Below are 12649 nucleotides of genomic sequence, written 5' to 3' on the forward strand. Positions count from 1 at the left end.
TAAGAGATTAAAAGTAAAATAAGGTACACGAAGAACATTGGTAAGAGTGATGTGAGGTGAAAGTAGTATGGCTCCAATGTGGGTGACAATAGCAGCTTCCCCATTAGGCAATTCAACCATAGTAGGTGAAATTTTAGTATAAGATGTCAACAATTGCATGGAACAAACTATATAATCACTAGCACTAGTGTCAATCACTCATGTTTCAAGACCATAAGCTCTCCTATTAACAATTTTAGCTAAAAACATTGAATGCTTAAAATTGATAGGATTACTTACAACTGCATTGGTTGGAACTGCAGATAAGGAAGACGAGTATGAGGAAGAGGCATATGAGGAAGAAGAGGTTTAAAATGACCGTTTGTTTACTTTGTAGGGTACTAGACAATGAATTTACTATGATTGTATTTTGCATTTTTTGTGCTCAAGACTAATCTCTGAAGTCTAAACTTTGTGGGGTTTAGTAATGCAATGCCGCATTGCCTCTTTGGGTGAGCATCTTTTTATTTTTGGTGGTGTTGTCTCCGCAATTTACAGATACCTATTTTGATTAATGTTTTTGAAGGTCAATGATCCTTTTTTTTAGATTACGTCTTACATAAAGTGCAATTTTCATTCTACACTTAATGTAGGTCTTATGTGTTGGGTTTTGTGGAGCCTAGTTATGTTTGATTCGGTTGACGACCTGACCCAACCCGAATAATGTTGCGTAGTTTTTAATGGGAGATTTTCTGAAGTTTAGTCCATGAAGCGGAGGCTTGGGCCGACAGGCCCAAGCTGTAGCTTTGGTGATTATGGTTTTATTGTTGTAGTTTTTGAGAGTGAGAAAAATTATACTGTCGCACTTTGTATTTTTTCTTGATAATAGTAAAATCCCTGTAATTTCTTGGACGTAGGCAAATTACTGAACCATATAAATATTGTCTTGTGCGTGTGATTGTTTGTTTGTTTTTTTGTTTTTGGCATGTGTTTTCTCTATTTTTGTTTCTCTCAAGTTGGAAATTTTAGGTTAATTCCCTACATTATGTATTAGCCAAGGGCATCAAGCTCCCTACATTATGTCTCTATTTTTTTCATAATTTATACTACTTTTTTATTCATGATGGGCCCACTTCCTCTGTCTCTTCATCTCCTTGTTCATCCCTCTGTCTCCTCATTTCCTTCACCGAATTCTATCTACTCTCTCTCTCACTTCCTTGTTCAACCATTTCTTTGCTCTCTCTCTCTCTCTCTCTCTCTCCACGTCACTATCTCCCTCTCCAATGAAACCTAGGCCGAAGTATCAAGCCATGCCACGCCACATGAACTTGACCCACACTCTCAGATCGTCGTCCACCAACATAGCCACACAAACCCAACCCACCACATCCACAGCAACCTATGGCCTGATCACCATGCCACGCCACGCCATCGAGATTGTCGTGCCATCCACCACGTCATTGAAACCTCCCACCATTGGATTTCTCTTAATCGGCCTGCAGTGGTGTGTTTTGCTTTTGGGTTTGTTTGATTTGGGATGTGGGTTTGTGTCAGTGGATGTGGGTTTGTTTGATTTGGTTGTGTTTTTTAATGTGTCGATCTCTCTAGTTGTTTTTTTTTTTTTACGGTGGCATTGGTGGATGTGGGTTTGTGGCGGTGGTGGCTAGTTGATGTTGTTGCGGCAATGGTTGTTGGTGGCTATTGTTGCGACAGTGGTGAATGTGCCGTTATTGTTGTTGTTGTTGATGTTGTTAATGGTGATGATAGGGAGGAGATAATATATTATTTTAATGTGTAGTAAATATTATTTTAATGTATAGAATTCAATGATAAAACATTTGATGAATGAGATATTGTAAAATTATGTGGTAAATAATAAAGTAGGCTTTTGGTGTGTCAAAATGGATTTTTTTATGAAACAGCTAATTGTGATGCTCTTACGCCGTCGTTTTTGTTTTTGTTTTTGATAGGATGTCATTTTGTTTTTAGTTCACTCAGCCACAAATGATGCCGTCTCAGTGTCTCACTTGTTAAAGCCCCTCAGCGTGATCCACCTTAATTATTTGCATTTCAAAACTTCAACATTTAATTTATTATTTTTAAAACTTCCCAAAATTATTGGGTTAAAATTTAATTTTCTCAAAATTTTATACCATAAACTTATTTGACTTTAAAATAGGCAAAATTTGGAAACACGAGATGAAAGTGATGAAACATGATCTTCTCCATTTCATTTTAAATGGAGTGAGAGAAATTTATAGATAAGATTTTATTTCATGAATCTAACTATATATGTATAGATGATCATTTTCTTATGAAAGAAAATTAATTAATCCTTTTAGGAAGAGTGATTTTTTCTTTTTTAGGAGATAAATAGTAGAATTTGTATTATTGAATCAAGTGTAAAAAAAAAAAAAAAAAGTATAAAAAGGTAAAAGTTGTGCTGAAACAACACGTAGAAGGGGAAGAAAACATATTAAGGCCCGTTTTGGGAACGTTGTTCTAATAGCGTTATTTGTATTTTTTGAAAATATGTGTGAATGAAAAAGTATGTAGAAATACGTGTAATATTGTTTAAAAACTGAAAAATATTGCTTAAACTACCATACCAAATGACCCTAACTATAACTAAGGGTCCGTTTGTTTTGGGTGAAAACAATTTCAGGAAAGCATTTTCCGTAAAATAGGCTGTTTGGGTGTAAAGGAAAATTCGGTCAAACGGAAAATCATTTCCGTTGACCTTCAAAAATACCCTCTGTTTACGGAAAATCATTTCCGTTCTCATTTTACCTTCAATTTACTTCCGGAAAATGAGAGAGAGAGAGAGAGAGAGAGAGAGAGAGAGAGAGAGAGAGAGCGAGGAAGCAGAGAGAGCCACGAACCCAGAGCCTAACTCCGGCGACCCACCGCCACTCGCCGTCGACCCACGAAGACCCACGATCCACCGCCACTCGCCGTCGACCCATGACCCACCGCCACTCGCCGTCGACCCACGAAGATCCACGACCCACTGCCACTCGACGTCGACCCACGACCCACGACCCACTGATCTTCGACCCAGACCCAGACCTTCGACCGTCGACCGTCGACCCAGACCGAGACCGATCGCACCCCACCGAAGACCGATCCACCCAGACCGATCGCACCCCACCGAGATCGCATCACGCTCTTCGACATCGCCTGCGAACCCCGAGCTCCAGTCCGTCGATCGCAGCACTGCGCCGATCACACCGCGCCGCTCGATCTGGCGGCTCGATCTCGCCTCCGCTCGATCTTGTCGTTTCCCATGACCGATCTCATCGCCCATGACCGATCTCTCCCTTTCCATCCATTTTTTATCACTCTCTCGTCCTCGCTCTCTCAGTTTGACCGAATGTGGATTTGATCGAATGGAGTTGTTGTGATTTTTGTTTTTTGAAGTTTATACATTGAAATTTCTATTATAAAATTTGTTTGGAAACTGAGAAAATGGCAAAGAAAATGTGAGAAAGTGTAGGAAAATAGCATTTTCAGTATACAACCAAACACATGAAAATATTTTCTAGAAAATTTTTCATAATGCAGCCAAACACTCAGAAAATATTTTCCTTTCCCGAAAATACCATTTCCGGAAAATATCTATTTTCCGGAAAATATTTTATGGCAAACAAACACAGCCTAAGGCACAAAAACAAAAACCAAAAGGGGAGCCTAGCAGGCCCAACTCATGATAGGCCGAAGAAAAGCAACTCAAACATTCCTTTGGAATGCCAATTAATGATACTACATAATTTGGTGATGTCCAACTAATGTTAACAATACTACAAATTATGCTACATATCATTTATAAATTAATACGTTAAAAAAAAAATCAATTAATATGTCACCAATCATATAATTAAAAGTAAAGCTAATATTTACTATGTTTTTACAATTCATTAATCACATCCATTGTATGAAAATTTGTAAAATTTATATAGTAAAATTTATAATACTTGTACCTTAGCATTTTTCATTTAGACAAGGTACTTGTCATGTAAGGTAGCTCTTTGTAGTACAGGCTTATGCTCCACAATATGCGAGTTACAGGTTCATTTACAATAAGTCTACTTGCACAATAAATTTCATTGTTTCTTTTACAATTGTGGAATTGTTAATTAAGTTATTATTGGTATACAATTAAAATGATGTGAATATTAAGTCTATGTAAAAATAATATTGTCTTAATAAAATTTATCACCTAAAAAAATTGTTATTTTTTAGCATTGCACGTTCATTTATTATCTCCTATTACCAAAAGTTGATGTATGGTCAACCAAAGAATTAAACATAGAAGTAGTAACATAGAGTTGCAAGCATAGTAGTAAATCAAACGAAGCAATGGCCAGGTTAAGCTGCAAAATAAAACTTTGAATTACCAATAAGCACAAACAGGAGGCTATATAATCGTTATGTTAATATTTTCCATTCTTCATAGAGAATTTTCTACAACAACCGCACGGGAATACGTAAAAATACAGACAGCACATACTCATCAGCTCATGCAAGCCCTCAAGCTTTTATTACCCCAGTTATTAATACTACTGGCTGATATTTCTATGTCTCTCACCAGAAGAAAGAACTGCTTCGAGGGTGCAGAAATTTAACCGCCTTATAAAATGGAATATACACAATACTACAGGTGCTCAAAGCTCACAAGCCCTCAATGTTTGGAATAGAAGGAGATTAGAGGGAAAGATGACCGAAATTTACTAAAATTTAGTATATTCTAGTTATCTTGCCATATCCCTTCACTTCGTCTCCTTTCATTCAAACATTTCAAGTTTTTATTACACCAATTATTGGATTTGGATATACTAGCTACTAGTTCAATGCCTTTTACCAGAGGAAAGAAGTGCTTCAAGGGCAGAAAACTACCCTATAGTTAGACCCACCGTTGCATGCGAATAAGCTTGTTGGATCATCCTTAGGATAACTATAAGCATCGGGGCACCGATCCTTGAAAAATCTGGAAAAATTTGTAGGTCCACAGCTCCCAGAATTGCAACAATATTCATTAGTTTTGAAAACAGTACAAGGGTTGTTACACCCGCCAGGAGCTTTCAACTGAGTGGGGCACTGCCCGTTGATATCAGCAGTACATCTCATTCCATTCTTATTGCACCCACCACCAGAGGTGGCACTAAATTCCATAGGAACATTGAATCCATCAACAAGAGAGATGTCAACGAAATCCTTGTTTTGAAATTGGTTTAAAGAGTATTCGGCAAGGGTGTTTGGGGGTGAACCGTAGGCTTGGCATTGAAGAAGCCCACCACAATCACCAGTTTGACATCTGCCGTGCCCAGAGCCATCAAAACTGCACCCAGTTCGGGCCCAAATGCGAGCCCCTGCTGTGCCAGCGTTTACATCAAGGGGCCAAGACTGACGTGAGTTAAGCTGCCTACCTCCACCAGGCACAGCTGCAGCCCATACTGTGTAGGGGCAATTGTTTGTTATGTCAAATCTGGCTGCATGGGCTAAGGCAATGAAAACAGTGGCAAGAAAGTAGAAGGAAATGGGAAGGTTTTTGAAGAGGTTCATTTTGGTAAGTGAGAAAAATAGTGGTTTGCGGTTATGTTTATGAAGAGATAGGTATGGGTTTATATAAAGTTTGGGATTGGTTATTGCCTGGTGTGGTGAATTTACTGTGTGTTTGCCTAACGGGTTGAGCTTCTTGCATTGGATCTACTACGTATACGTACTGCGGACACTTGTTTTTTATTAGTGTTTATATTGTATTAGATTGGACCTATGTGATGCGGACACTTGACTTGCTTTGGATAAGTGCATGTATTGTATCAGATTCAGTACTCCATCATATCTTTGCCTAATTGACTCTTTGTTGGACAATTGGAAAGACAGATATGTCTTGGGAGGGACTTGAAGACTTGTCAAATAATTGGTAGTATGACGTGCAGCTGCTTGTGGAATGAGAGATCATTTGCTACGTACTAGGATGACGGAGGACCACAAAATAGTGTTGATAGTTCCTCCCAACTAAATAAAATACAGTCACTTGTTTTACATGGTGTCGGATTTAGAGCTGTTCAAAGCAATTTACATTTCACTTCCCCCCTTTAAATCCTTGGAGGGACTTGAAGACTTGTCAAATAATTGAGTAGCTAGTATGACGTGCAGCTGCTTATGGAATGAGAGATCGATCATTTGCTACGTACTAGGATGATGGAGGACCACATAATAGTGTTGATAGGTCCTCCCACTAAATAAAATACAGTCACTTATTTTACATTGTGTCGGATTTAGAGCTGTTCAAAGCAATTTACATTTCACTTCCCACCTTTAAATCCTTGATACCCATGCCAACACCTTTATCACCTATGCCAAAGTCCTAATTATCTTTTTGTCATGGCTTGACTTGAACACTTCTCTTATTCCAATGGATCCTAGGATATTCTCTTGGACTAATAATGCAATTGCGGAATTGTGGACCTTAGGTTTGGATTAATGGTATCTTGGAGTAGAGGATTTAACAAATTATTAGTTGAAAGTTGAAACTAACTCATTTCTGGTTTCAACTTGGCTATCTACTACCAAGCATATTCCACATCTGATATTAAACCTTGAATCTGGTTGTCACTTAATCACTAAGCACATATATCCAAGGAAGCAAACCAATGTACTGATGTTTTTACTAAAGGGGTTATCAACAACAAATAAGTGGGAAATTCTTTATGATACTCTTGATCCAGTTTTTTGTATGGCTGTTTTTATTGGGAACAATACTGGAATCCCAAATTTTGAGTGTTTCATTAGAATTGTTGTTTGTTTTCATTTATTTTGTTGGTTAATATATTTTTATTTTAAGGGAGGTGGAAGAGGGAAAGATTAGTGTGACGACGTGAAACTTGTTAGTTAACGTTTTTCAAAACTGTGGGTTAGCCTGGTTCCAGAAAAGTGTTCAAAAATCAGGATCTTCATTGTCGTTCAATTAAGGTCCTACATAAATTTATTATTTTGGGAATATTTATTCATGTAAAAACAAATCGATTGGAAAAGTCCTACTTTGAGCAAGTTGGGTTTATATTGCTTATCAAGCTTTGTTGCTTCTGAAAATTGTCAGGTTAGTGTTGCTTTCGAAAATTGATTAGTTTGCTATCAGACAATGCGCTAAGAAGAAAATTTTCAAATGGTGTGACCATCCTTTCTTTGGGACGAGTTTTTCGTACATAGTTGGGTAGGGCAGCTTGATGCATTTGGGAGCCTTAGGCAAAAACTGAAAAACGACATTTTATATAATTAAATATAATTAATTTTTTTTTAATATTACTTAAATTTTATCTTCTTATTTTAGATGCAAAATTACTAATTAACTATGTAGTTTTTTTTTTTTTTTTTGAGAAAGTCTATAAACACAAAAAATTTGACAAAACTTTTCACATTTGTTGATATAACAAATTGTTAGTGGTGGACTTAAATAAGAACTAGTAAAAGTTTGCCAATTTACAAAATTTTTGTATATTGCTTTTTTTTTTTTTAGAAGAGTTACATTCACAAAATTTTCACAACAAATTTTAAGTATTAAGTTGTTACTAGTTTTACTTTAAACTCACCACTAAAAGTACTTTTTTTCTACTAATAACAATCAGTAATAATTTGAAAATTAGGATTTGTTGTAAAAAAAATGTTGTCGACTTGGCATTTCTCTCTCTTTCTCTCTCACATATTTTTATTTGATATAATATATATTATTTTATTTATTGGCTAATATTTGAGTTTAATTAATACTATTACATTGAAAGAAATAATCCTATTAAAATATGGGGGCATTTTTCTACTTGGAACCTTAGGCGATCGCCTCATTCGCATATATAATAGAGACGGCCCTAAGCTAGAGCAAGTCAAATCAAGGATAGAACTGATTGGAAGTATTTAGCTAATAGTTCTTAATAAACTGACTTCAAAATATAGAGATGAAAGGAAAAGGGGATTGATAGTTGTGAAAATGCTAAGTAGGAGAGAAATTACCTAAGTGTTTAGAAGATAGTAATAGAATATATAAAAAATAAATTATAATAAGTATGATATTCATATGTATAAAAAATTTAAGTACATACAAAGAAATTTGTGGTGGGGCAGGGTGGGACAAGTAAAATCTATCTTCACTTCTTCACCGCTTAGAGATGAGGAAAACCCATGCAGAGCGAAGTAAGTCAATAAGATATGATGAGTAGGACGTAACAAAAAATTTTTGCCGTTCCTATGTGAATATGTACAAATAAATACTTGTGAAATTTAGTGGGACGTCAAAATGTTTATTTAGAAAATAAGACTAAGATATGACATTGTAATTAGAATTAAATTTTAAAATATTAATTAATATAAATGATAAAAGCAATACATTAATAAATAAAATTAATTCTTCTACAAAATATACTAGATACGTAACATGTAATTGAACTGAAAAGTAAAATTTTTTTTCTCAAGGATTTGTACAAGATTACAAAAAACCATCTAGATACAAATTAACTTAGAACTCAATTATGACTCATTATAATCTTATTAGGTTCATATTTTTCTATAATCTCAAATAACTATAATAAATATTTTATACAGTGAAAATCTATAAACAAATATGATCAATATATAATCATTATAGGTTAACCTGCAAAATAAAATTTTAAATTACCAAAATACAAAAATGGAGGTTATAATCGTTAGGTTAATATATATCTTCCATTCTTCATAAAGTTTTTTGCTACAACAACCTCACGTACGCGAATACGTAGAAATACAACATGCATAATACTGCATGTGCTCATGTAAGCCCTCAAGCTTTTATTATCTACGGTCACTAATACTACTGGTTGATAGTTCCATGCCTCTTACCAGAAGAAAGAACATTGAAGGGCAGAAAATTAACCACGTAATAAAATTGGATGTGCACAATACTGCATGTGCTCACAAGCCCTCAATGTTTAGAATAAAGGGAGAATAGAGGGAAAGGTAACTGAAATAAACTAAAATTTAGTACATTCTAGTTATCTTCGGTCCAATTAATCTCCTCTTCTCTCCTCTCCCCTTGCCTCCCCCATCCAAACGTTTCAAGCTTTTATTACACCAATTATTGGATATACTAGCTAACAGTTTTATGCCTCTTACCAGATCATGAGGAAAGAACTGATTCAAGGGCAGAACACAAACCTTATAATTAGTGCCACCTTTGCATGTAAATGTGCTTGTTTGATCATCCTTAGGGTAACTGTAAGCATCTGGGCAACGATCCTTGAAAAACTTGGAATAATTTGTAGGTCCACAACTCCCAGAATTGCAACAATATTCATCGGTTTTGAATACGGTACAAGGGTTGTTATGTTGGGTGCACGTGACACCCTTACTTCCAGCCCACTTGCTCGCCTTGTCAAAGCTCATTTATGAGCTTGGTTCCAAAAGTCTTCATGTCAGTATTGCTTTTACATGAGACTTGACTTAAGCATGTTTAACATGCTAAAGGAAGAAAGAAATTGGGTGAAGTAAAGAAAGCAAGTTCTGACCATTAAGAAGTGGAGACCATACTTCTCTTATTGAGAAGAGTGGCAAAGCGTGTGGGACACGCTGAAGTGAAAAGAAGAAAAAGAAAGAAAGGCCATTCGGCCTTGTAAGGAGAGTTGAAGCAGAAACAGAGAGCAATTTCGGCCATTTTGTGTGTGAGTTCTAGTGAGAGCAAAACACAAAAGAGAGAGCTTTAGCTGAGAGGTGCAGTCCGAAAATAGAGAGAAACAGTGAGAGTATGAGAGAGTGAAAAAGAAAAAGGAGACATTTTTCTTTACTCAAGTTTCACACAAAGAAGATAAATTGGTGGAGTTCTCATGAAGTTTTTGAGTGCTACAACCATGGAGAGTTGGAGTATTCAGAGGAATATTTTGCTACTAGCTTTGTGGTGAGATTGTATTTACTCCCTGAGATTTATTTATTGTGTATCCAATTTATTGTGGACTCAAGTTTAGTATAAACTTGATAGTTGTAATCTCTATTTCATAGTGGATATTTTTCGGAGCTGCCCCATGGTTTTTTCCTCTGCACTAGAGGGTTTTTCACGTAAGATTTGGTGTTCTTGTGTGATTGTGTTTATGTGGTGCTTGCTGGAATTGTTTTTGTTTCCATAATATTACTATTGCTTGGTAGTCATTAATTTTAATTCACATATAGACATAGAGGGGATTGGATTTTTCCCCAACATGTTACACCCTCCTTGAGCTCTCAACGTAGCTGGGCATTGCCCATTGATATCAGCTGTACATCGTATTCCTCTGGTGCACCCACCAGAGATAGGACTAAAATCCATAGGAACATTAAACCCATCAACAAGAGAGATGTCAAAGAAATCCAGGTTTTGAAATTTGTTCAATGCGAATTCGGCAAGGGTGTTTGGGGCTGCACCATAGCCTTGACATTGAAGAAGGCCACCCACCACAGTCACCGGTTTGACATCTGCCACGACCAGAACCATCAAAACTACACCCAGTTCGGGCCCAAATGCGAGCCCCTGTTGTGCCAGCGTTCACATCAAGGGGCCAAGACTGACGTGAGTTGAGCTGCCTACCACCACCAGGCACGGCTGCAGCCCATACTGTGTAAGGGCAATTGTTTGTTATATCAAATCTGGCTGCATGGGCTAAGGCAATGAAAAGAGATGCAAGAAAGAAGTTATTGGGTAGGTTTTTGAAGAGGTTCATTTTGGAAAGTGAGAAAAAATAGTGGTTTGTGGTTATGTTTATGAGGAGATAGGTATGGGTTTATATGGGGTGTGGGATTGGCTATTGGCTGGTGTGGAGAATTTACAGTGTGATTGGATAATGGATTAATTAAGCTTCTTGCATTGGATCCGCATTGTGCACTAGACCTATTGCGATGTCGGACACTTGACTTATTTTCGACAAGTTTCAGATTCAGTACTTCATCATATCCTTGCCTAATTAACTTTTTGTAGGAAATTTGGAAATACGAATATGTCATTATGTCTTGGCTGGACTTGAAGACTAGTCAAATAATTGAGTAGTATGACGTGCAGCTGCTTGTGGTATGTCAAATAATAGTGTTCATGGGACCTCAGCTCCCAATAAATAAAATGCAGTCACTTGTTTTATATCACGTACATTGTGTTGGATCCTAGTTAGAGTAGCTTTTCAGAACAATTTACATTTCACTTTCCACCTTCGAATCCTTGATATCCAATGCCCCTTTACACCTTTGCCAAAGTCCTAATTAACTTTTTTTTTCTTTTTTTTTTTGATGCAATTATCCTAGGATATTCTCTTGGACTAATAATGCGATTGTGGAATTATGGACCATTTGGATTAATGATAGCTTAGAGTAAGGTATTTAAGAAATTATTAGTTGAAACTTGGAACTAACTCATTTCTGGTTTTAACTTGGCTATCTACTACCAAGCATATTCCACCAGCTCTGATATTAAACCTTGTTTCTGATTGCAGAAACATATTGGTAAGCCCATTGAAAGTAACCACTAATAAGTACATATCCAAGGAGGCAAACCAAAGTATTGATGTTTTGACTAAAGGGGGTTATCAACAACTAAGAGGGAGATTCTATATGATACTTGTTCAGCTGTTCCAGTTTCTTGCATAGCTGTTTTTATTAGGAACAGTACTGGAATCCCAAATTTTGAGTGTTTCATAAGAATTGTTGTTTGTTTTCATTAAGCTTATATTTAGTTGGTTAATATATATCCTTATTGTAATAGAGGATGAGGAGGGAGAGATTAGTGTGACGTGAAACTTGATAACTCACGCTTTACAAAACTCTGTAGAAAAATGTATAAAAATCAGGAGAAAATGGGCTTTTGCCCTCTTTTTTTTTTTTTTTTTTTTTTTTTTTTTTTTTTTTTTAATCCAGCATTTTGCCCAATTTCTCAAATTAATTAGGAAAATTACTCTATTTTGAAACTCGATTTTCTAAAAATTGCGTTTCAATTTAAAATTCGATTTTTGGACAATCGAGTCATAACAAACTGAAAATTTTAAAAATAAAAATTTTGGAACTCAAGTTCCATGAACTCAAGTACCATGTGAAGTACTTGAGTTCATGGAACTCGTGTTCCTTGAAAAAATTCAAATGGAACTCGAGTTCATGGAACTCAAATTCTAAAAAAAAAAAAAAAGAAATTCTAAGTCCACTTTTGCTATAACTCGATATTTCAAAAATCGAGTTATACATTTGAAACTCGATTTTTAGAAAATTGGGTTTCAAAACATAGACATTTTTCTAATTAGTTTGAGAAATTAAACAAAATGCTAGATTTTTTTGTGTGAAATGAACATTTGCCCATTTAATCAGACTCTTCATAGGCGTTTAATTAAGGTCCTATAAAATTTATTATTATGGGAATATGTATTCCAGTAAAACAAATCGATTGGAAAAGTCATACTTTGAGAATGTTGGGTTTATATTGCCTTCCTTTATCAAGCTTTATTGCTTCTGATCATTGTCGGCCAATGTATTGTTGCTATCGAAAATTGATTAACCTGCTATCAAACCATGTGCTAAAGGAGGAAAAATATCAAGTGGTGTAACTCTTATCGATATAGTACAAATGTGGAGTTACCAAAAAAATAGTACAAATGTGGAAATTTAGGGATGGCAATGGGCTAGGCTCCTTCTAGTAACTCTA

The 12649-nt window shown here is 35.9% G+C and overlaps 1 protein-coding gene and 1 pseudogene across 1 annotated transcript; both read right to left on the bottom strand.

Moving 5' to 3' along the window:
• Window positions 1-4394: 4394 nt before the first annotated feature.
• On the bottom strand, window positions 4395-5679 carry LOC112010473 (protein P21). Its single transcript, XM_024042816.2, has one exon. The coding sequence runs from the start codon at window positions 5539-5541 to the stop codon at window positions 4858-4860; it is 684 nt and encodes a 227-aa protein (XP_023898584.1). The 5' UTR covers window positions 5542-5679; the 3' UTR covers window positions 4395-4857.
• Window positions 5680-8611: 2932 nt separating this feature from the next.
• LOC112010484 (protein P21-like) lies at window positions 8612-10694 on the bottom strand (annotated as a pseudogene).
• Window positions 10695-12649: the final 1955 nt, after the last annotated feature.

This window comes from Quercus suber, unplaced genomic scaffold (assembly GCF_002906115.3).
Source record: "Quercus suber isolate HL8 unplaced genomic scaffold, Cork oak 2.0 scaffold_318, whole genome shotgun sequence".
NCBI lineage: Eukaryota > Viridiplantae > Streptophyta > Magnoliopsida > Fagales > Fagaceae > Quercus > Quercus suber.

Coding starts and splice junctions, on each gene's coding strand:
- LOC112010473 (XM_024042816.2), bottom strand. CDS start 5,541: ATGAACCTCTTCAAAAACCTTCCCATTTCCTTCTACTTTCTTGCCACT.